General features: G+C 43.3%; 1 protein-coding gene across 3 annotated transcripts in view; it reads left to right on the top strand.

Annotated features, from left to right (window-relative positions):
- The window catches only part of HECW1 (HECT, C2 and WW domain containing E3 ubiquitin protein ligase 1), a 260,000-nt gene that overhangs the window by 58,476 nt on the left and 176,005 nt on the right, over window positions 1-25,519 (top strand). The window contains exon 2 of one of the 3 annotated variants that reach the window (XM_063405477.1): window positions 15,215-15,272. The exons of the other annotated variants lie outside the window; for them this stretch is intronic. Coding sequence (XP_063261547.1) covers window positions 15,246-15,272 — 27 coding nt within the window. The 5' untranslated portion in view covers window positions 15,215-15,245. The remainder of the gene's footprint in view (window positions 1-15,214; window positions 15,273-25,519) is intronic. 3 annotated transcript variants of the gene reach the window in all.

The following is a 25,519-nucleotide window of genomic DNA, read 5'->3' on the forward strand; positions in this document are numbered from 1 at the left end:
ACTCGATTCTCTCAGGGGTGCCATGTCTCCACAGGACTTGCTTTTCCAGGCCCAGGATGGTGTTCTGGGCAGTAGCGTGAGGCACAGGGTAGGTTTCCAGCCATCCAGTGGTGGCTTCCACCATGGTCAGCACGTAGCGCTTGCCTTGGCGGGTTTGGGGAAGCGTGATGTAGTCAATTTGCCAGACTTCCCCATACCTGTATTTGGATCACCGCCCGCCATACCATAGGGGCTTCACTCGCTTGGCCTGCTTGATTGCAGCACATGTCTCACAGTCATGGATAACCTGAGAAATGCTGTCCATGGTTAGAGCCACCCCTCGGTCTCATGCCCACTTATAGGTGGCATCTGTGCCCTGATGACCTGAGGCGTCGTGGGCCCATCAAGCTAGGAACAACTCTCCCTTGTGTTGCCAATCTAGGTCTATCTTTGACACTTCTATCTTGGCAGCTTGATCTACTTGCTCGTTGTTTCGGTGCTCCTCATTAGCCCGACTCTTGGGGACATGGGCATCTACATGGCGGACTTTTACAGGTAGCTTGACTACCCGAGCAGCAATGTCTTTCCACTCATCAGCAGCCCAGATTGGTTTTCCCCCACGCTGCCAGTTGGCCTTTTTCCACCTTTCCAGTCAACCCCACAGAGCATTGGCTACCATCCATGAATCAGTGTAGAGGTAGAGCTTTGGCCACTTCTCTCTCTCAGCAATGTCCAGGGCCAGTTGAACAGCCTTGAGTTCTGCAAGTTGACTCGATCCACCTTCTCCTTCAGTGGCTTGTGCAACCTGTCGTGTGGGGCTCCACACGGCTGCTTTCCACTTGCGGTTCATCCCTACGATGCGACAGGAACCGTCAGTGAAAAGAGCGTAGCACGTTTCTTCTGCTGGCAGCTGATTATACGGCGGAGCTTCTTCAGCATGTGTCACTTGCTCTTGTTCCTCTTCATCAGTGAGACCCAAGTTTTCACTTTCTGGCCAGTTTGTGATTATCTCCAAAATCCCAGGGCGATTTGGGTTTCTGATACGGGCACGCTGAGTGATGAGGGCAGTCCATTTGCTCCATGTGGCATCGGTGGCATGGTGGGTAGAGGGAACCTTTCCTTTGAACATCCACCCCAACACTGGTAGTCGGGGTGCCAGGAGGAGTTGGGCTTCTGTGCCAATCACCTCTGAAGCAGCTTGGACTCCTTCATAGGCAGCCAAGATTTCTTTCTCTGTTGGGGTGTAGTTGGCTTCAGACCCTCTGTAGCTCCGACTCCAGAATCCCAGTGGTCGACCCCGAGTCTCACCAGGCACCTTCTGCCAAAGGCTCTAGGACAGGCCATGGTTCCCGGCTGCAGAGTAGAGCACGTTCTTCACTTCTGGTCCTGTCCTGACTGCGCCAAGGGCTACTGCATGAGCGATCTCCTGCTTGATCTGGGCAAAGGCTTGTTGTTCAGGGCCCCAGTGGAAATCATTCTTCTTGCGGGTAACCAGGTAGAGAGGGCTCACCATCTGGCTGTACTCAGGAATGTGCATTCTTCAGAAGCCTATGGCGCCTAGGAAAGCTTGCGTTTCCTTCTTGCTGGTCGGTGGAGACATGGCAATGATCTTATTGATGACCTCAATGGGAATCTGACGCCGCCCATCTTCCCACTTTACTCCCAGGAACTGGATTTCCTTGGCAGGTCTGTTGACTTTGCTCTTCTTGATGGCAAAACCAGCTTCCAGGAGAATCTGGATGATCTCCTCTCCTTTCTCGAATACTTCTCTTGCTGTGTTCCCCCACACAATGATGTCATCAATGTACTGTAGGTGTTCTGGAGCTTCACCCTTCTCCAGTGCAGCCTGGATCAGTCCATGGCAGATGGTAGGACTGTGCTTCCAGCCCTGGGGCAGTCGGTTCCAGGTGTACTGCACGCCCCTCCAGGTGAAAGCAAACTGAGGCCTGCATTCTGCAGCCAGAGGAATGGAGAAAAACACATTAGCGATGTCGATTGTGGCATACCACTTGGCTGCCTTGGACTCCAGCTCGTACTGGAGTTCCAGCATGTCTGGCACAGCGGCACTCAGTGGTGGAGTCACTTCATTCAAGCCACGATAGTCCACAGTCAGTCTCCATTCTCCGTCAGACTTGCGCACAGGCCAAATGGGGCTGTTGAAGGGTGAGTGGGTTTTGCTGACCACCCCTTGGCTCTCCAGCTCTCGGATCATCTTGTGGATGGGGATCACAGCATCTCGATTCGTTCGATACTGCCGGCGATGCACTGTCGAGGTGGCAACAGGTACTCGTTGCTCTTCTACCTTCAGGAGTCCTACTGCAGATGGGTTCTCTGACAGTCCAGGCAAGGTGTTCAATTTCTTAATGCCCTCTGCCTCCACGGCAGCTATTCCAAAAGCCCATCTGAACCCCTTAGGGTCTTTGTAATAGCCATTCCTGAGATAGTCCATGCCCAGAATACACGGAGCCTCTGTGCCAGTCACAATCGGATGTTCCTGCCACTCCTTCCCGGTCAGGCTCACCTTGGCTTCCAACAGGGTCAATTCTTGTGATCCCCCTGTCACACTGGCAATGGAAATAGGTTCTGTTCCCTCATGTTCTGACGGCATTAGGTTACACTGAGAACCGGTATCAACCAAAGCTTTATATTTCTGTGGCTCTGATGTGCCAGGCCATAGAACCCACACAGTCCAAAAGACTCGGTTTTCCCGTGCCTCTTCCTGGCTAGAGGCAGGGCCCCTCTAGCACCGGTTACTACTCTCTTCCTGTGCATACATAGTAGAGGTTCCTTCAAGGGGGTCTGACAGAGCATCCTCATTTCTGTAATACCTGACAGCCTGGTCATGAGAGGCTGAGGCTACCTTCATTCTAGTGGAACCCCCTCGGTTAGTGTTTCTCTCTTTGAGCTCACGCACCCATGCTGCTAGGGCAGAAGTGGGTTTCCCATCCCACCTTCCCATGTCTTCCCCATGGTCATGCAGGAAGGACCACAGGTCAGCTCGTGGGATGTACCCTCTCTCTCTAGCTGAGGGACGTTGGGTTCTGACTCTGGGGCCTGTGACTCGCACCGGTGCCACATGGGAACTGTTCCTCCTCATCTCCTCCCTCACCTCCCTTATCTCCTCTTGGAGTTCTTTAACCACGGCAGAGACCTGAGTCTGCATTGGGCCACTGATCATACTGTCAAAATTTCTAAGCTTGCTGGCTACAGAACCTACAGTCACTCGGCTGGTATCAGCATTAATCATTGACATGAATGTTTTGTATTCAGATGGCCCTTTAGTTGCTAGATTCCACAACATTTGCCCTGTGCACCTGATGTTGTCGGGGTCATTGTTATGCTGTCCATCCCTCCCAAAAACTACCTCCAGTATTGCCACTTCTCTCAGCTGTTGGATCCCTTCCTCAACAGTCTTCCAGCGCATGCTGAGGTGGTGCTCCTGCATTCTGTCTCTGTGGACAAACCTCTCCCTTACACTCATTAAAAGCCGGTCCCAAAGGTGAAGGGGTCCTTGCTCCCTTACAAATACCTGATTCACACCTGAGTCTTGGGTCAAGGGTCCCATATTCCTTGCCTCACCACCATCTAGTTGCACACCTCTACCCATAAGGTCCCAGATCCTAAGTAACCAGGCTGTATAAGGCTCACGTCCCCATCGTGCAACATCTTTTTGCAGAGTACGGAGATTTTCATATGACAGGGACTCAGTGATGATCTCAACTTCTGGCTCCCCTGTGGGTTGTGAGGGCCTTCCTTTTTTATCCTTATCACTTGGGTGCTCTGATTTCACCTTATATTTCTTACTTTCCACAGGGGCAACTGCTGCTGGCTGTGACTGCCCCTGTGGTTCAGCTGGAACCTGGACAGTTGTAACGTCTTTGGGTTCCACTGCTGCACCTTCAGACTCTCCCTCTTCAGGGCAGGGGGAGGGTTTGCCACCAGCTGGGGCTAATGAGGCCAATGAGGCCACCAGCTGAGGAAAGGTGCTCCTTCAGCACCTGGCCCATCTCCTTCACCAGAACTCCCACCCAATCTGGGTGGTTCATTCCTGAGATGGGCTTTATGTCAGGGTCAGGTGGTGGGGCATCCTTAGTCTGTGGGGCAGTGTCAGGCTCCATGGCAGCACCCTCAGTCTCTAGGGCAGTATCCTTATTCTCTGGGGTAGGTATCAGGGTGGTTATCCAGGCCAATCTCCCCTTATCTCAGAATATTAAATAGAATAGGCCTGTGAGCAATACTAGCCATTGTATGATATCATTAGCATTCAGAGAAGATTTAAACCCTTTAAAAACTGGTGGAATAGACCCAAACAGCTGAGTAAAGGGTTGGGAAAAAATTTCCCCTGGTGTCATTTCCTCACAATAGGTACCATTGTTAAAGTAACCCCACAAACAAACACTCAGAGTGTGATAGCCATGTATCCATGTGCCTGCCTTCCAGAGGAAGTTAAAAATCCATGAATTCCTCACCTTATTAACCCATAGCGCAAACTGGATAACAGCCACAGTAGCCTTAGTTATAGGGCCCATGTTTAAATAAGGGCCTGCAAATGGGAGAAACACAGCCACAACCACATGCCACCCAAACCAAGGTAAGCTAGACCACATGATGCTATTTAGGGAGGTTTCTATACCCAGTGCACAAGGTCACTTAAGAACTGTTATTCCTTTTCCTCTCAATGCCCTCAAGCCCCACAGTGGGCGCCAATAATCTGTCTTGGTTTGAAAGACAGATATCTGCTAGGAAGGGGCAGGACCTCCCTAGAGATGGAGAATTCAAATCCCCTCCCTCCAAATTATTCTAATTAAAAAAAAAAAAAAATTAAAGGAGCTTTCAGACAGAGGTATGGGGATAGGAATAACAGTTCTTTACTAGTATATATGACAAAATGACAAACAAACAACTACAGCATCAATAATAAACAGAACCAGGAACCTTGAGGGCTTTCTTTTACAGAAGCCCAGAGCAGTTTGATCTGGGTGCCCCTGCAGGACTCCGAGAGGCCGCGCTGGAAGGGTGGAAAGTCCCGGACCGGTGGATGAGATGAGGAGCTCTGCGCTGGCAGCTGGAACAGCAGGGGTGTCCCGGCAGGGCTGGCAGTGCAGGGCTACAGAGTAGCAGGGGAACCTCAAAGCTCCGAAGAGGCAGCGGTGGTGGGGGGTGGCTGGAGAAAACGAGCTCAGGATTCCCAGGTACACGAGCAGATGGCGGTAGATTTCCCAGGACGAGACAGAGGCAGAGGGCAGCCTGACCGTCCTCCTCGGCACTGAGAGCAAGAGTGAGTTCCCTTCCCCCAGATCTGTCTTTTTGCCTTTCCCAAAGCTCATCATCTCTCCCCTCTGAGGGACACTCCCAGGGACTCAAAAACAATAGGTGTAGCTTCGTGCTGCTATATCCCTCAAGTACTCCTTTTTGTTCTGACTAAGTAGTCATCAAGGCTTCTTGGAAACTTATGGGCAAAAATTCTGTGAGAAGAAAAAAAAACCAAATCTAACCCCCAACACTGTAGTAAAGTCTAATTTCCCAGGGGCTTGCCAAAGCAAGAAGAAATTTGACTCTTTTATAACTTGATCCCTCCATTGAGGGTAGGAAGTGATGCTGGAGATGATTAGTTGAGGGGACTCTGGAGGAGAAGCTTTTGGGAGCTGTCCAGCTTGTCGTCCAGTGTTTCTTTAACCAAGGCTTCCATTATTGTAATACCCTGTGTAAGAATGGACAAGTCTCCCTTTCTCTCTAGCTATGGTACTGCTAGAAGCATCCTCTGCTTACAGAGAATGGTGCTCTAATTGTATTGGATAATTCTCTCTCTATTCTCCTTTTTTGCTTTATTGGCTTCTGCTTCTGTGCAGTATATCAAACAGCTGCTCATCTTCAGAGGAATTCATGACCTGTGGATACCCTTCCTACCATCTTTCCTTCCAGACCAAGAATTCAGTAGTGCTGTTGGTCGGTCCTCATTGCCAGTATTCCTGGAACGTTTGTCCCTGTTTTCAGTTAATCTTCACAGGGTTTTCCTTTTTGTCCTTCCCACTTGGTAGGCAAAGAAAATACCCTGACCTCTTGTTCCCTCTTTAAAACTCCTTCTGTACTGAAGGAAATTTGATAAACATTAAGACTCTGTCCTGAGACCACAACTTACTACAGCAGTGAATATTGTCTCATTTTCTCTTCAGTCTCTCAAGGTCTTAGTGGGTATGTGTGAGATGGCACCTTGTTAGGAGGAGAAATAATGGGATTTTCTCTATGCTTGTCTCCTTGCTTCATGAAGGATGTTGTTTAAGAACCTATATTCTAAACTTCATCTTAATGTGTCAGCATTTATTCACAGAAGGGCCTGGGTTGGAAGGAACATTTAAAGATTATCTGGTCCAACCCCCAAATAATGTTCATAATATAGCATTTGTAATAATGCAAGCTATTTGTTGTTAATATTACTTGGCTGAACAGGGAACTCAACCTGGAAGTCAAGGAGAAAAAGAAATCATATGTTCTCTGGAAACAAGGTCAGGCTTTGCAGGAAGATCACAGGTGGTTGGTGCTTCCAGCCTGTGACCGTTTTTTGATACTTTGGGATAATGCCTTTAATACAATGCTTAAATTTTGATAATACCTGGAGTAGCCAGACAGTTTGACCACTTGACTATTTTAGATCCCTTCCAGATAAACTATTCCTTCTCTCCTTCTGCACTTCCCACCTACTTTCCCTGCCAATACTCACTGAGGTAATCTCTGATGACATTTCTTCCCAGCCCTGCACTAGCAAAAGAAATTGAATACCCGAAACAGTGCCCAGCCCAGCTGTTCGCTCTGTCACCATATAGGTCATCTCCAGATAATGGGACAATTTGTACAAGAAGTATGTGTGATGTGTGGTTTTTGAAAGTCTTTTCATCCAGCTGAGATGGGTTTTCACAGGATGGCAAACCTCTGACATTAGCAAGGCCTGGAGATCAAGCCCTCAGTCTGATACAGGATGTGCTTCTCATCTAAATGGTTTCAAGTATTTTGAAGGTGTAAATTTTCCTGTAGTTTTTATTTTTACTCCTTATACTCATTTTCAGAAATGCCTTAAACTGTTTTCCTTTGAAAAAAACATAGTAAAACACAAGAGCTTGAGGACAGCAGCACTCCCTCAGAGGGAAGGTCCATCTGGCCCAATACTCTGTCTCCAAAGCCTCCAAGCACCAGTGTCTGAAGAAGATCATGTCAGCACTCAAGTCGAGTCCTGACAGGCTCCTGGGGCTGCTCACCGGCCTCAGGGCCTGGCATTGGCCTCCCCTGGGCCCCCCAGCCCCAGCACCTCCTGCCAAGGGCCCAGGGGACGTGTCCCACCTCTGCCTGGGACCTTCAGTCCCTGCCTGAGCCCTGCTGTGGGTGTGCCTGTCTCTGCCCCTGTCTCCTGGCTGGAACTGGGACTTGCACTGCAGAGAGCTGCTCTCTGGGCCGGAGCCCTCAGACCTGGCTCGGGCCTGGTCATGCAGAGCTCTGGGTTGAACGTGGTGTAACTACCCTGTTCTATTTCCCGTGCTCACCATAAATTAAGTGACACAGAGACTGTTATTTGCCTGCCACAAAAGGGACTTCTCAAGGGACTTAAGAGGACACATAGCACAAAGTTAACAACTGAAAATAGAATTTTCTTGTTTTTCTGAATCTGATTCAGAGCTACTGCTCACAACTATTCCCACAATGTGCATGTGTAGCCAGGAGCAGGCTGATGTGTTCTTCAGTTTAGCTTGAAAATACATCCTTTGCCGTCTTGCAAAGGCAAGTGACAGAGCTACAGAAAATAGCAGCAGGGATGCGTGCCAAGCAGTTCCTGTTTCCTGAAGAGAATGTGGAGAATGATCAGGACGAACCACACACAAAAGAAAAAGCAGAGAAGGTGTGTCAAACCATAGTGAATTTCTGAAATAAGACACATATCGATGCCAAGCACACTTTTTGCCTTCCAAAGCTCACTCTGTTCCTGTGCTTCTTGTCCTCACCAGTGGTCAGGCTCAATGCTGCAGAGGAAGGCAAACACCCCTAGGGACCAGTGCTAATCTACCTCAGAGGAAAATTCCTTCCTGACCTGGCTGGGGGCAATTGGCTATTCCCTGAGCACAGGAGCAAGACATGGCTTCTCTTCTCACAGGCTGGTCACACTTCCCAGGAGATGCCCAAGCTCTAATCTGCCCTACCTAGGGTCATTTCAGGAGCTTCTGAGACTGATCACATGTCCCTGGACTGATCTACGTTAGGGCAAGAATCCTTCCTGCATCTGCTTCCTGCACTAGTGGATGATTCAAAGTCTTGGGAGGCCTGGAAACATCTCTGCACTTCTTTTCTTATGGCTGCTGCCCCTGGCTCCACAGGTGATGCAGACAGGGAGCTCTGCAGTGCTCTCAAGAAGGTGTTTACTTGGTCTGGTCACAGCTATGTAGCTGAAAGAGGTTTTCATCCTTCCAGTGAACTCTGAGGATGGCCTTGCAGCAGAGAACCTCCACCAGCCTTGTCCATGGCCTGGTCTCCTTTTGTCAACCTCCCTCCAAATAATTTCAACAGCTCCTCAGTGATTTCTCATGGATGTCTTTGGGCTGGCCCTGGGCCAGTTCTGGCAGCAAGACACAGGAGGATGCTCCTCTTATCCTTGCCCCAGGGCACCGTGAGTGCTGCATTGCTGGGTGGTCGCACTCTGACATAGGGCTGATGGGACCCACCACGTGCAGCATCATCCTCCGCTCAGCATCCTTCATAGCCCCAAGTCACTCTCTGTGCCCCAGAGGCCCGGGGTGCTGTCCCTGCCCTTGGTGACCATGCACTGGGCACAGCTGCTGGGCATCCCACACATATCCTCTGCCTCTTGGCTCCCAAGGACCAACCTCGTCCTGTTCCTCCTCTCTCAGGCTGTGGCAGAACCCAATCCCACAGCCCAGAGACCACTCCTGTCAGCCATCCCCTTCTGTGCCAGAGCTAACGTCTGTGAGGTCCTGCAGAGAGAAGGACTGGGGACTTGATCTGTCTGGTTACAAACCATTTTCCTGGGGCATAAGGGTGCTGATTTCAGCTACTGCAGCCTGGAGGAATGCCAAAGTGAAACCAGAGCCATAGGCTGAGATGGACAGAGCCAGCAGATCAACATGGAAATAATACAGACTTTGAGAAACCTGTAAGTGGAGGTGACATTGGTGTGATGGAAAGGTTGGTAATTTTTGGACATAGAACATTTGGATCTGAACCTAAAGCACTGTCAGGCAAATAAACTTTTCCAAACTAGAAAAATAGCTCATTGCTGCTTTTGCTGTCATGTTCGCTTATTCCACTGAAACCATGCTGCACGAATCCTCATTAAATACACTCACTGCTTGTGTTTACATGGGATACAAGACACACTTCAGCCGTGGATAAAATTTTCATAACTTGTTTATGACTTAATCCTTTCTGAAAGTTGTTTATGAGAGAAGAGCTCAGTTAGGTCTTGAAATTCACTACCAGCTAGTTTCAAGCATAATGCAAACCTAAAATTTTAGCTCATAAAATCCCATGTTTTATGGGATGTACAGATTTCTTTTTCTCAATGTTGTCTGGACAGGAGTAGTGATAGAAATTTTTTCTGTAGCCTTACTCTGCTTACTGGTCTCTCCAATCACATTCAGACACACATGCAAGGGCCAGTCTTGTGACACTGAGCTTCCATCAAAATGCTGAGATTCTCTAACTGAATAGACACAGTCTGGCATTTTATACTTGTTGCACCAGTTTTAAAACTACCTACCAACTCTGTTCTAGAAGACTGTCTTACGTAGTTTCTTTTATTAATTAAAAATGTATTCTTTTGTATTTGAATGATGTAATGAGTCAGACTGGTAGTCTCAGATGATTACAGGTGGGCAATAAGAGGGAAACTCTTCAGTCCTTCTTGGCACCCCTCCTCCAGACACGTAGGGCCTCTAAAGAGCAGCAGTTGCCTTTCAGTGTCTGATGCCCTCCTTATCCATATCAGCATTACCAGTAACTACCTTTCTCTTCACTACATGGCTGCAGAATTAATTTAAAAGTTCATCAGCAAGCTTTATTCCTGCTCCTGGAGAGTAAAGTGTATCCCCACAGTCAGCTGGGACATGAACCTGCATCACAATGACCCACCAAGGTTTGGTCTGTTGTAGTACCTGGACTGATTGGGCGCTTTCTCCCATGAAATTTCCCAATGGAAGCTCAGCTGCCATCATGCCAGCCATGGATATTTCCTCTTTTAAGAGGCAGACACCAGTCCTGAAAGCAGCTGGACTGACACCACCAGCCCCATGTTCAGAGCCCACCCACACACCTCCGGCTCAGCCAGCCGGCACAGGCTGGATCTGGTTGTGACTGCGTGGAGCTGGACTCCAGCAGGTTACTCATGGGTGGAGTCCCCTTGACACATCCCTCAGGCTCCACCCTTCACAGTTTACCATCATCAAGTCTAGGAAACAGGGAAGTTCACAGTCAGATCTTTTGAATTTAGATTGCAAAAAAACAGTTCAAGAATGTAGGTTTCCTTGTCCACATCATATTCTGGATTACATGGCACCCATGAGGCAGGAAACTTTATCTCATGGTATAGTTCTACAGCCCTCACCCTCCCCTCCAGCTGAGGCCTGGAGAGAAGACCATTACTATCTGACGACTTCCAAAATTGGGCTGCAAATTGAGAAATATGTGGTAGATTTGCAAATTAGCAAATGGAAGATCCCACCTGAAAATGGCATGAAAATGTTGCTCTCTTTTTAGTTTGCCTTTGGTGTAAAACAATCTGAGTTTTCATTTTGTAGTAATATGTACAAGATTTTGTGCCTTTACTTGAAAAAGCTGGAATGCTTTCCACAACAGATGTAACTCTGATTTTGAGCCAGATTTCACTGCAACTGAGGTTTGTCTCTGGGCAATTAAAATCCTCAATTAACATATTAATTATTTTTCTAATGATATTGCATTCTTTTTGTCTTCTGAAGGGAAAAGAAAATGTTTAATTTGTATACTGGCTTGTAAGTTATTTAGCTAATTTACACATGAGAATTTGTTAGTATTTATCTTGCAGTCACAAAACCATGCATTTATTTTAAGGAATTTTATGTATTTCCTGCTCCAGTAGCTTCAGCTGGCAGGTGTAATTACCAAACACAAAAAATGCAGGAGTTTGTCTTACGTGTTTGTACTTGTTGAGATAGAAGGAACAAACACTTCTAACATAAATAACTGGTGCTACCTTTCTCTGATCTTTATAAAAACTGAAAAACCTTTCAAATATCAATCTGTGGAAGTTTAAAAAAAAAGTAATTCTGATCTCTTCGACGGTTCCAATGACTTCAATGCAAAGACAGTGCTTAAACTGTGCAGGAGATAACTCTTAATTGAGGCTGACGGTGGCGGGGGCGAATGAAGAAAGGAAGCAACAGAGGGACAGAAAAGCATATCTGCTGTACAAACATACCTACTCTTCTGTCATTGTTAACAGGATTGTTTATTGACAGAAAAGCATGTTCTGTGCTCTGTTAGTGTGGCTGCGTGTGGAGCTCCATCTCATCTGAAGTGGCTCAGGAGTTGTTACTAGCCTGTACTGCACATCATGGCTGGAGACCATTGGGCTAATTGCTACACAGACTATCCCATGGGTTAGGGGGAAGCAGTATAGGAAGTACGGGCTGCAGCCAGAGGCCAGGATACAATAGAAATGTAAACATGTACAAGCAGATGTGTGCATAAGTATGTAGAGATTTAAAAGAGATATGAGTTTTAGCTGTTTGCACTCCGGCTTTACTGTGATCAGGGTTTTCCTTGCAAAAAGTGTTTTTGAGAAAGGGATTTGAAGCAAGATGGCAGCTATCAGCAGGATATGATTCTTAAGATTGCTTCAGGCAGAATATGGTATCCATAAAGATTATGTTAACAAGATATGATAAAGTGAAAAAAAGCAAAGGTACACAGAGACTATTTAAAAGGCAGGATAGGAGGATCAACTATCAGCTGCAGAGACCAGCAATGGCTTCTGTAGGGAGGGGGACAAACCTGAAGGAAATGAAAGGTGGAGGGGGAGAAGGAAGAGATGGAATAATAGCAGAAACTAAGGAGATGGATAAGAAAACTGAAGGGAAAAGGATTGAGGCATAGCTGGGCTTATCAGAGCTGAGTAGCAAACAAGAAACCTTAATGTTAAATGACAGGTGAGGAAAAGAAAAGGTGTTAGGTAAGGTGAGAGAGATAAAAACAGAAAACAGGGAGGTTGTAAACATCAACGGAATCAACTTCAGTTTGCTTCCAGAAGGAGAAATAGCTTAAGAAAACTCCGCTGCTGAGTGGACTCTTCTCCCAACTTTTCTTCTGGATCATGACAATCTCATATGGAGATCTAAGAAGAAACTACTCATCCTCTGAGCAAGTCTGATTTTGGTGACAAACTCTTGTTCCCAGATGGAAGATGAATGTGTACGTAGGCTGTAGTACTCTCAAAACAAGCAGCACGTCTCCTGTATTCCTTAGTCTGTTTCTCTCACCTCTTTATCACACAGGTTCTAAACATAATACTTTTGATTTTCCTGGCCCTTGAAATGACATGTTTGCATATGCATTTGTTGAAATAAGTGCTGTTTAGCCTTTCATTGCAATAGCAACTGGCAGACCCAGTCATGGACTGAGATGTACAAGTGCTGTATGAGAGCCATGTGAAATCCAAACTAAAGTGCCAGTAACGTGCAATCTGAATGTAAAGGCAGGGGTTCATAGTTGACCAGTGACAGCCAACAAACAAATCCAGAAAAGTGTTCATCTGAGCAATGATAGTCTTTCCAATCATAGAGGCTCCAATTTACCTGAAGTGCACTTCAAATATAATTACAACTCTGAAGCATGTCATTTAATACAAATGTACCCCAGAGTAAATCTCTCCATATGTAAGACAGCATTTCTATCTATTGCTGTTAAAGTCTGAATGCACAGAGGCATACCTGCCACTTGTCCTGGAGCAGGGGATGAATACAGTGCAGGGGACAGAGCCATGGCCACAACTTGGCCCTGGAGCCTTGCTCCTCATGGGGTATTCCTGGCTGGCTGGGGTGATGGTAGCAGGGCTTTCTGTCAGGTTTGCTACAAACCCTGAACAATGTCATTCTTTCTGGATTAAATGTGTGAAGGGATCACAACACATTCTGCCTCTGTGCAAAAAAATGCTTTCTGTTACTCAGTATAGATTTTGCATGATATGTGAGCCAGGAAGTTTAGGTAGATAGACATACTGGTTTATTTTTGCTTGCCATTCACCAACTGAGTGACTTGAATTGAGGTTTGTGAAGCTGAGATGTTTTGAGGAAGGAGGAGTGAAAAAATGTATTGCAATACCTTGGAGTTATGTTGTCTGGCACAGCAGGAGGCAGATGGGGTGCAAGTCTGGAAGCTCTTCCTCCTTTCAGAGTGGTCTTGCAGCATCACTGCTGTGCCTAACGTGCTGGTATATTATGGATGGCTCTGGAGGCAGGAGGGAAGCTGTGGGGTTTTCACATTGCCTGTGAGAATGAAACTTTCTATGAAAGCTGCATTAGAACTGGCTTTGGAAGAGACCCGTGCCTGTGCTTTTATCCCAAACCACAGCAAGTAGAGAATGGAACGCCTCCACTGTATGTGCCATAATGTAGCTTATTACTTTTTGTGATGTATGAAGCTACTAAGTCTGAAACCAGCTTCTGTGTGGCTGTAGAAAACTCGTGGTGGCTGGTTGTGAGAAGAGGATTTACAGTTCAGCTATTTGGAAGAGCTTTGCTGTGTGTGCTTCTAACAGACAGCTGAAAAGGTGTGGATTAACTTCTCTGAGATTGCCTTTAAAGATGATGTGGCTCCTTGCTCAACTTTGGGATCACCAGCTTTATTTCCAGTGTAAATAGGCTTTTTCAATAAAAGCAAAGGGCCAGCAGACTATAGGCAGTTGGTAAATTTGGGGCTAAAATGGATTATGTTCATGAGATTTAGTGGCTTGTGAAAGACAGAGGGAGATGACAAAGCAATGTGTACTTTTATTTTGTCTAATTTCATGGGTATTACATGTTTTGAAAGTCTTTTAATAACAGGGGAGTATAATCAAATGGCATTGTTTTATTTGATATATTTTTTTTCAGGTGAACATTTCTGAACAGTTGAGCATCTTCCTAAATCCGAAGCTTTTGATTCTCTTCTTCATTTTTGTGCTCTTGATGAATTGACAAGTTTAGTAGTGGTGTCAAGCACACTGTTTTAAGGCTTCTCAGCTGTTGTTGAGTGCACAGCAGAAACTGATGGTGGGGATGAATAGTAGGGTGGGCAAAGAATCCCCAGAGGTGTGTGATGTGAGGAGATGGGTTGTTGAGGGGCTTTCCCTGCTGGTGCTGTAGGGAAGCTATAAAGATCAGCATGCCCAGATCACAGAAGAGAAGGAGTGTGAGCTGAAGAGTAGGCATCATAAATGTTGCTGATGCGTCCAAATTGTGGATGTCTTTCGTTTTTTTAATTGTATTTTAAAGTTTTATTACTTCATGTTTGAAGAACCCTCTGTCCTTGCTGATTGTCTCTTCTTGATTAAGACTTGAGTTTCTCTCTTTGTTTCCTTGTTTCTCTCTGTGTAATGTTATAACATGTGGATGTTTCAAAACTGAGGCTGAATAAAGAAGCAGAATCTTATTCACAGTATTTTCCGGTCTAAACTTGGACTATTCAAACTATATATTGGACTACTCAAACTGGATATCTGGTCAGCTCCAGTGTAGTAACCTGAAATTTGCTTCCTTTTTGGCTGGTCCCTGCAATATTCATATTTGTCAATAAATTGGTGGGAAGAGGAAATACTGGTTAGCTGGCACACATCTAAGCTCATTCGATGTGAGGATTTTGCAATGAAACTCTGCTGTAGGAGTCTTTTTTTTCTTTCAGTTTCTTCCTAAGAAGTTAACTTTCTAAGTTAAATTGATATTATGCTTAATCTTACACAGTCTGAAAAGTTTATTGTACTTAACACAGTTCTTAGTTTTTAAAACACATGTATTTCAGCATTGAAGTGCATGATAATGTCCAGCTCTACTGGAACGTAATATAGTACACTGTTAACATGGGTAAGGTACACTTGGTGCTGAACAGTGGAACTAATCAGTAAAATGTTGTCAAAGACAGGCTTTGGTGGAAAAAACAATATTTTTAAATGTCGCTTATGTTGGTTATGGGATACATGCTGAGTTAACCTCATTGAACTTTTCCCCAGGAATTGATGCGCTTACAATTGGCGGGTCATTATGCTGCTCCACCTGTGTAGTGTTAAGGTCAGTGTGTTTTTCTGATTATAAAAACCATCCATACCATTCCATTATAATTCACTACCATTCATATAATGGAATGTGCCAAAGCTCGGAGCTCGTTGCAGCTGCCCCCGGTCCATGTTTAAGATCAAATAAAGTGGTTCAGGTAATTTGAGCACCTTTTCAAGAATATGCCCAACCAAGCTTCATTTGAAGTGATCTTTTGTTGTATATGGGTTTTTTTTCTTTTTTTGTAACCTGCTAAGCATCTGATGTCGGTGTTGGGTTTGTTTTGTGTGGCCAGCCCAAGGATTCTTACTGAATCAAGACAGTGATTATATGATCCTAGCAAGGAGGTCCTGGGAGCAGCAGGCAACTGTAACACTGCAGTTGCACGTATCTATGCCTAAGCAAAGCACAGAATGCATTAACCACTCACCTTCACAAAGGCATTTTCTGAAACCTGCAGCTTCTAACTGTGAGTTAATTCAGAGTCATCACAACACACAAATCAACCATCACGGTAGACACTAATGTGTGAGATGCAGGAATGTATGACTATGGCACTAATCACTGACTGGAGGAACCTGTGAGATTATGTGCATGCGTAACACACTGCTGCTGTATGCATCTTCCTGCACAGCTTACTCTTCTCAGTTGTTGTGCGTTATCAAAGGGAGCCAGAATGTGCACTGAAACTTATCTGGTGTTATTTCTGTCACTGAAATGTTGGTATGGTTGGGGCTTTTGTTTGAGTGTTTGCTTCTACATTTTCCTTTCTTATTAATCATCCAAATAACTTGAACTCCGTTAAGAGGAAGAGTTCAGTGAACAGCCATCTATGTCATAGGCCATTATGTTCTTCCAGTTTCATGAGGACGTATCCTTTCTGTTTAAAGTTCTGCCAGTGAGAGCCTCAGGTGTGAGCAGTTCTGCTGGGGAGGCATTTGAGCCTCTGTGCAAATTAGGCAGTGCTGTAATTGCTAAGGAAATACCTGAAGTCTCTTGATGATGACAATTGAGAATCTTTGTGGATGTGTCCAACAGCATTCCTCCTTTCACCTGTCTTGCTGCAAGCTCAGTGGCATTCTACTCACATATAACCTTCTCTGTCATGAAGAATCATGGGAAGACTCTTTGGTGAAGAGTAATACTTGAATGTTCTAGTTTAGGAAAACTGTTCACAAGCTGACATTTCATATTAACAGTCATTTGAATTTTGCAGCTGTTGCATCAGGTAAGTATATCATCAGAAGTATTTGGCAGTTTCTTTTATTATTCTGAAAAAAAAAAGAAAACCAACAAACTAAATGAAATATCCCCCCCCCCCTGCAAAGATGATGCAGGTCATGGTAGGATTGCATCTTTTGCTCAAATGAAAAGGCTTAAAAGGAAGAGCATGTTTAATAGCAGAAGGGGTACAAAAAAGATTGAGAATAGGATTTGTTTTAGTAAAGCAGAGTGCATAATACCTGTTTAACTTATGAGAAAAAACATATTTTATTTGGGCATCAGAAAGAATGTACTTGCAAAATTTTCAAATTCATCTGTGGTGATGGTTTTCCTAAGTTTTAAATTAATGGATCTCTCACTGCTAGCTAAGTGTCTTTAACAAATCTGGACCCTTACATACAACACCACAGGAGATCCTGGAGGTTGTATTAAATATGTTCCACCAAGAATCCTGCCAAGAATAGGTAGCTGATGCAGCAGCAGGAAGAAAACAAATTACTTACTTGCTGCAGCATATTCAACTGACTGTGGTGCTTTGTCTCCTTAGGATGGTCTTGCAGTTAAGATAAGGGAGTCTTGATCCTCAGTCTATGTGGACAGTAGTATTCAGATGTACCAAAGTGATGTCAGTCACCTGTCACAAAGTGCTGTCTGTTAGATATATTGCCTATCTTTTATTGACAAAATTCCTTAACTGCAGGTTTGGTTCAGTTTCTACCACTCTCTTCTATGTATGGAGAGAAAAACGCATTTCCTAAATTGAAAAATGTCTTTCCTCAGTTCCTTGCCTCACCTCCCCTCTCTCATCCTGTATGGAAAGCATGTTGAACTAAGTTTATTACAAAATTTCCAGCTGGACACTTTTTTCTCCTTTATTGCCATTATTAGAAAAAAAATTAGTTTCCATTTTAATCTCAGCATGGATTACTTCAGGGAAATCAAGCCAGACGCACAGTTTAGTGTATGGCAATCAACAATAGGTACCTGCAAGGGCATTTAGTTGTCCTTCCAGATAAAGCTTTTGAGTTGCAATGTAGGCATTGGAGATAGGTTCCATTATTTCTAAACAGTTTGAAGACTTGATGGGTACAAGGACTGTAGGACCCTTCCAAATCCTTGGGGAGGCCTGAGCACTATTTAGAAGTGTTTAAGTATCTAATTTCATTTCTTAAATTAGTTTCCCTACATATGTCCTATAAAGTCAATTGAGTGAAGTCACACTCCTGTTGGTATTTCAGAGCACCCTTTTCTCTCCTTTAACTGTACAACTAATATAGAGAAGTTGCCCTCAGTCAAGAGCTCAAATCTCAATGCAGGCTATGAAAACTGGAAGGAAAATATAGAAACATGGCCAAAAAAAAAAAAAACCAACAATGTGATAACGCAATCAAAATAAGGTCTCAGTTGCAAAACATACTAGTGCTCTAGTATGTGGTGGCTCCTCTGCAAGTAATTTCTGCCTTTGAAAAAGTCTTCTCTAAATGAGATACAGGACAGCATATTAACCTTTTGCTTTGGATTTAATCCATCATTAGGGAAGGGGGCTGTTATCAATCCACCACTTTAAAAAATCATCTCCAATGTGAGTTTTACATTATGTTTGGTCTATCAGGGACCACTATAGCACATGTCCTTTTTGTAGTAGGCTGTGTATTTACATTAAGACACACAGCAATATTTTATTCTTTAATTAGAGTCTATCGCATGTGGAGTTCATACTTTCAATAAAAAGAGTTATTTGTGGGAAAAAGATCCATTCGTTTTCCTACACCAAATGTTGTTACAGTACATTTGTTACCTGGGGTTTATTTAGGACTCAACAGACAGAAACTTTTCAGATATCCTTTTGCAGTGTAATCCTCGAGCAAAAAATAAACAACAACAAATAAGCCATAGGAATTACTTTTTCTAAACCACTACATATTGGTAGAAGCTATACTGAAAGCTATTTCCCAGACAAAAGCATTTCCCCATATCCAAACTAAAGCATTTTGCAATCCCTTTGCTTTAAGCTGTGCCTTATATATTTGCATTGGTGCTAGTGATAACCAAAATATGTAAAGAATGTGCTTTGAACTCCGCAACTTTTCTTAAATGTGTATCTGATAGGCAGAAGAGCCAGCAGATCCACCAAAATCCATTGGGTGCAAAAGGGATGGTAGTTAGCCAGCCTGCAAGCATGAAAGAAACCCCGGCTCTTCCTGTGGAATCTCAGCTGTGTGCTGGTGGTCCCAGCAATGGCTGCAAGATGTGGGAGAGTGATTGGAGGAGATGTGGAGCTGTGAACCGGAGCCCTTGTTCTCCTAATGTCTTTTTGATTAGAGTACATAAATATTGGCTGGGATTGCAGTTACATCTTAATGGAGAAATTAAGAAACAGATTAATTTTTGGCACGATTCCATCTTCCTGTTTACGTTGGTCTCTACTTGCAGCACCAGTTTAATTGAAGAAACAATTCTCTGTATTTGCTTATTATCTGCCAGACATGTAAGGGAATAACTATACATTTGGAAAAACACAAGGGTGCTTAATGGCACTACCAGAAATTAGGACATGCTTTAAAAAAACAGTACAACTGACCAATATTATCATCCAGGTTATTACGAAGGGAGAACTTAATAGGAAATTTGATTATGATTGCCATTCTGCCCACCATATCACCTAACTGAAAGGTTATGAAGATGGTGCTTTCCGTCTAACTTCAAGTATTTAAGGCAACAGGCATATGGGACAGAAGTTGCTTCAAGGCCTGTTGAATTTAACATGCCTTGAAACATCCTAGGCCTCATCTTTCATCACGTCCAAGATACGCAAGATGAGGCCTAGGCTGAATTCACTTTTGCACAGATCCATACCTACGTACACAAGCCATTGTCCGTACTGGATAAAATTGATGAAATTGGAAACGAGGTGTGCCTTTGGAATTTTGATGCCACTTTAACAATTTCTGGTTGCTGTACTGGCTGTTGTCAACTAAAAACTCAGGAAATAAAAAACTCTTTTTAAAAACTCTGAAATAAAAGGCATTATAATTTCTTTTGGTAAAATGCAAATATGCTTATAACTTCCAGGTTTTCCATACTGGGAACCTACATTGTTCCCATAGTGTTTTGCAGCTTTGCTCTTGCGTGATGTGTGGATATACTTTGGTTTTGACATGCACAAATATTTTGATTTTACTGGGAAATTCAAATATGTTCTCAAAATGTGACCCATCTCTTTAAAGCAGAGAAACTGGCTTTAAAAAATCCATTATTTTTTGAGCCTCTATATGATAAAAGTCTAATTAAAGTCAATTAATGTTTAATTTTATTAATATAAAACCAATTACACAACCAGTTGCGTAGTAAAAAAAATTGAATCTACAATACACCAAGAAAGCTCTGTCAAATACATTATCTCTGACTCTATGTGAATATATACTTTAATTGAATTGGGAATTTAAAAATGAAAACTATAAATGAGATTTTTTTTGTAGTTTGCATTTTAAATTAGTCCATTTTTCATGACACTGAGTTTTCACCTCTCTTAATTTCTTTACTTCTTGAAGAAAAATTATGCACAATGCCTCCTTGAACTAGATGAAAAAAATCACACCAGTTTTACTAGTAAGCTGGAAATCGGTCACAAAAGCCATACAGCAAATATAAGCATATTTTGTTTAATTTGTAACTAAAAATTTCCACCAGCATGAGAATACACTGAACTCTTTATGACAAAATACTAATTAGGAAGAAGGGTGCTGGAAAAGGAATAGTGTTGGGTTGCATATTTGATCAAGTTCCCACTAAAGTCACTTTGATTAGATTTATGTTGAGTGTTTCTAATGGCATTTGAAATACCATAACACCAATTTCTGCAGACTTCTACACAGGAGGAAATTCTCTCGTGTGAGTAATCAATTCAGTCGGTGGAGGCTATGTATAATTTTTTTAATAGGCTACCTTCCTGGGATGATCAGACTTCTGGTTGCCCTTTCTGTCTGTCAGTCTCTTACCTAATTACTTCTGAAGCCACTGGCTAATTTCAGAAAGGAGTCTTTGAGATAATTAGGTTTCTACAGGCCTTGGGGGCTGGGAAGAGGAGAGAGACCCAAGGTTGAGACTGGAGGAAAGACAGGTAGAGTCATTTGTCACCTGCTAAAGCAGCTGGCAGAGTCTCTGGAATTATCATTACCTTTGCCTTACGTGGGTTTTTGCACTGAAATAGACAGGAAAAAGTTGGAACTTTAATTAAGGGTCGATGGTTATGAAGGATAGAGCTCTGCAGGAAAACGGCTCTATTAATTCCACTGTAAACAGGGCTGTTTGTTTTTATTTCCAGGAATACTTTTGTCATCAGACCTGAATGTCTTTAATGCAAACATTTCACTTCTGCTTAAAAGTTAGAAAAATATAGTGATCAGTTTATCACTAATACTGAGAGAAAAAGTACCAGAAACATTAGTATGTGGCTATTACGCTAATGTGTTACAAATGACAGATTTGTTAAACTGGTGTCTTTGTCTGTTTGCAGGTTGTATACTGTGATAGGCTGACTCTGACTGAACATCAGGTGCCTACCACTGTTGCTTTATCATTCCCCTCCTGCACTGGACAAGGGGAGAGAAAATATAACAAAAGGCTTGTGTGTTGAGATAAGAACAGGGAGAGATCATTCACTCGTTACAGTCAAGGGAAAATCAGATTTGACTCAAACAAATTAAATTATTAGCAATCAAATCAGAGTAGGGTAATGAGAAATAAAACCAAATCTTAAAAAACACCTTCTCTCCCTGGGGCTGTGGCCAGTTCTTCACATGTTTTTTCTGCCACACCTTCCTTCCCAGAGGGAGATCTCCTTACCTTGTTCCAGCAAGAGGTTCTTCTGTGGGGTCCCTCCCACAGAAGAACAGTCTGGAGACAGTTCTCCAGACTTCTCCAATGTGAATTTTTCTCTCAGTCTGCAGTTTGCTAACTGCTCCAGTGTGGGTTCTCTGCAGGGTCACAGGTCCTGCCAGCAAACTTGCTCCAGTGGTGGGCTCTTCTCTCCATGGATCCCCATCCATCTGCTTTGGCTTGGTGTACTCCTTGGGCTGCTGGTGGATCTCTTTTTCACTGTGGACCTCTAAGAGTTTCCAGGACACAGCTGCCTCACCATGGTCTGCATCCCAGGCTTCAGGGAAATCTCTGTTCTGATGCCTGAAGCACTTCCTTCCCCTCCTTCAGAGATCTTGGGGTTTGCATAATTGTTTGACATACTTTTTTTCACCCCTCACATTGTCTTGTGCTGAAACATTTTACCTGTTTTAACAATGTTGTCCCAGAGGTGCTAACACCATCATTGATGGGGTCGGCCTTGGCCAAAGTTGGACCCCTCTTGGAGCCAGCTGGCACTGTCTCCACGGGACATTAGGGAAGCCCCTGGCAGCTGCTCACAGAAGTGGCCCCTGTAGTCCCCTGATACCAGAACTTGATCATGCAAACCCAGCGTATATACAGAAATTAATTCCTGCACTGCTTTGGATCCTCTAATGGAAACGCCTGTTCACAAGTCAAGTTTTAATGTCACTGACATTCTACTTCTACTGCATAGCTTTAAGTTGAATAGTATTTCATCTAGCAAGTAATATCATCAATTTAAAGTAGCATTTGTGGACCAAAGCATATTGATTTGTGCACAAAATTGGACAGCAGGAAGTTCTTGTTGTCCTTAGGAGAACAGAACTGGGTCCCGTGCCAAGACACCGAAGCAGGCCATAGCTGCTTTTGTGGCCACAGCCTTGCTGCCGAGCGATGTGTGTGTCTCAGTCTTTCTTCCAGAACTCAGGTTTAAGGCCTGCAGAACTTAACAGTTTTCCAACTTGCTTACTTGTGCAGATTTCTATATATACTAATTAATGAAACTGTAGACTTTCATTGCAATGCCCTAAAACCTAATCCTTGATGAATTTAGGACACTTCCTTGACAGAGGATTTGTTACCAGAAAAATAGGTAAAAAAAGTTCTCCTCTGGGTCTTATTTTAAGTGCAATATTAAAAAGTGTAATTACTTTTCTTCTGTGAGGATTCAATGGCAGCAAAAAAGTGTTAAATCTAACTAATGGTCCTCAGTAAAATTAAATTAAATTGTTGTTTGAACCTTCATTCAGTACTATTCTCATGCTTTTGTCTGTGAATGAGTGAAATAGATTATTTCCCATCACCTTTGCAGATGTTCTTCTTTGAAAACTCTCACAAGACCTTTTGAACACAGGACTAGAAACCCTTTTGAACTGGAGTAAAAGAGGAAAAAAGTAAATGAAAACCTCGTGCAGTAACATAAGCAGATGTACAGGCCTCTACATATGTTTATGTGATACCCCATAGTAATATTTAATTATTGTGTTGGAGGTGTATACTGGCAGTCAACTCAGTGTGGGTAGAGTTCAGGACTCATACACCAGTCACCACAGGGCTTGCCCATCTCTATGTGCAACTCCAGGATTTTTTGGAGATCATAGTCACAGGGATTCTCTTTCTTCTGTGTTTATATTTGGTTAGTGGAACCTGGACCAGTTTGCTCTTCTTCATCTGCTTGAATGAGACTGCTCCAGTTGTTATGGGTGGTTTCTGCTTTGAAAATCTGCTTTATGCCTGTAACTGTTTTCCAGGGGAAAACTACCAGGCTGCATTTCATCTAGCCTTGGCTAGCGTTTCGCCAGGAAACCTTAAGTATGAGGCTCAGATTTGTCTTGCAGTGATCTAGATGAAAACAGAGTCCCTCAATGCAGCTTCTGTTCTCTCATGCAGGAGTTTTTTTGGGCCCTACATAAAGCCATCACATTTTCTTTTTTGAAAAATCTGAATCTTGTTCCTCAACTAGAGATTGTAATACCAGAAGTACTACTTTTCTCTAGGCATAGTTTTCCCAGGTTTTTTTTCTTTCTCATGAGTACAATCATAGCAGCATCTTATTATGATTTATACAATCAAAACATAAACAACTTTTAATAAAGATTAAGCAGTAGCAGTCTGATTTGAAAATACTTACCTTAGCTTTACATGTTGAGGAACTGACATGTAAAGAGACATCTCGCCCTTTAAACTATGCCTTGTGGGTTCAAAATCACTAGTATTGAGGGGTTTTTTTTGTATCACACTTATTTTCAAGAATAAAACATTGAATCTGTGTCATTATTTACCATAAGTCAGTTTTTCTTTACCATTCTGCAGTGTAAATTAGGAGCTCTTGATCCTCAAAATGTTGGTCATAATAGATGTTTCTTTAAAAACAACAAACTTCAGGTATTTTGTTGTCACAGTCTCCCCAAAAGTGGACATACATGAGGAGACAATCTGTTAAGAATAAGCATACTTAAACATGGAATTCAAACTCTTAGTATTTGCAAGAAGTTTTCATTCTGTTCTTTTCACTAATATCCAGTGACATGAGACAGAAAATGGGCAGTAATAATGACTATGCTTTAGTGTCTCATGTTCCAGTTTTCTTTAGAAAAAATGAAAAATGTGTCAGTTTCTATTATAGTTGCATAGGAAAAAAAAAAATTCATGTATTGTGATCTAAAACGAATTATATCTTAAATTAATCTTAACCCATCAAATCACGTTTGTTTTTAGGTTTTGAGATCTCATTCTAAGAGTAGTTGCTGTGATCTGTATTCCAAAATGCAACTTGATGCTCTACATGTTTTGTGATGTGTTTTCCAACAGAATAGGTTGTCCACGGATAAAAACATTTGAACTATTTTAGTTAAAATATGAACTCTTTGTTTTCCAGGTCTGCCTTAGTCTTTGCTAGCTGCAGCTGTTGACACCTGTATGGGTTCTCCTTTGCCTTACAAAGTCACTTTGTTCCCCACTAAAATCAAGGGGAGTTTTGCCTTTATCGCAAGCAGGATCAAGCACACTCAACTGGATGGCATTTCTGTATTTGTCTGGAGGTAATACGGTAATAGCAGGAGCTCTGTAGCCAATTAATTTTAAAATGTCAGGGAATATTTCAGGCCTCATTGAAAGGGAGATGATGGAACTGAGGGCATGCTCTGAAGCTGGCGTCTGGTTGAAGGACTGGTTTATTGCAATGGTTTGTTGTTGTTCGTAGATCAAAGGAGTGGTTGATACAGGCATTAATACTCAAGAGACTGCTAATGGTACCTACCTGCCTCACTGCCTGAGGAGGCTGAGAGACTGACACTTCAAAACACTTACACTCTTAAAGGAATACAGATGGAGGTAAGAAGCATGACAGAGTCTAGCAGCACTGAATGAAATAGGACATTTTTAATGTTCTCTTTGCTGTGGAGTGGGGTCAGCAACCATGGGCAGCTGCAAAGAACCAGGAGTGAAAAAAGCCTCCTTCCAGCCCTCCTGGGTTTTGTGTGTTTAATGTCCCCACAAGTTAATCCAGTGCCTGTCTTATAGCTGGTACAGCAAGTGATGCTGTGTGTCCTGTCCGTTCCTACCTACAAGTGTGGGGACAGTGGTATTGACAAGTGAGAAAGGGGAGATAGGCCTTGAGACTAAAAAGGGATGGGAAGGAGAAGAAGGTGCGTGGTCACCTGGAATGTGGCTATGGCATGGGGTGTGATGTGAGAGGCATGGCAGAGAGGAACACGGTCATTGCCAGCAGCTTGGAATAGAGGGAGGTAGGAGGGAAAGTGCACACAGCTCTTTAAGGGGGTGTCACTCACTGGTCAACAGAAGTTTTATATGCCATGGTAATAATGTCTTGTGGTGTGTATGGATCCACTTGTGCTGCACAGGAGTGTCTAGGCATAAAGAGAAGCATGGGCGGTGGGAATGCTGCTTGCATAGATCTGCAGGATAAATCCTTTGATACATACACACATGAACCTTTCATTTGCAAAGATTTATACTTGTGTAGGAAAGGAGGTTAACATTAAAAACTTCTCTTTTGGTGTCTGTGCTTAGTTGCTTTCTGTTGCCTCTTTTTTGTGTGCATATTTTATGAATAATAAGCTATGCCTGACACCTGTGTAATACATTAGACAAGTCTTTTCTTCTTGTGTCTGGTAGCAATATACACTACAGACATC

This window comes from Prinia subflava, chromosome 1 (genome assembly GCF_021018805.1).
Source record: "Prinia subflava isolate CZ2003 ecotype Zambia chromosome 1, Cam_Psub_1.2, whole genome shotgun sequence".
Classification (NCBI taxonomy): Eukaryota; Metazoa; Chordata; class Aves; order Passeriformes; family Cisticolidae; genus Prinia; species Prinia subflava.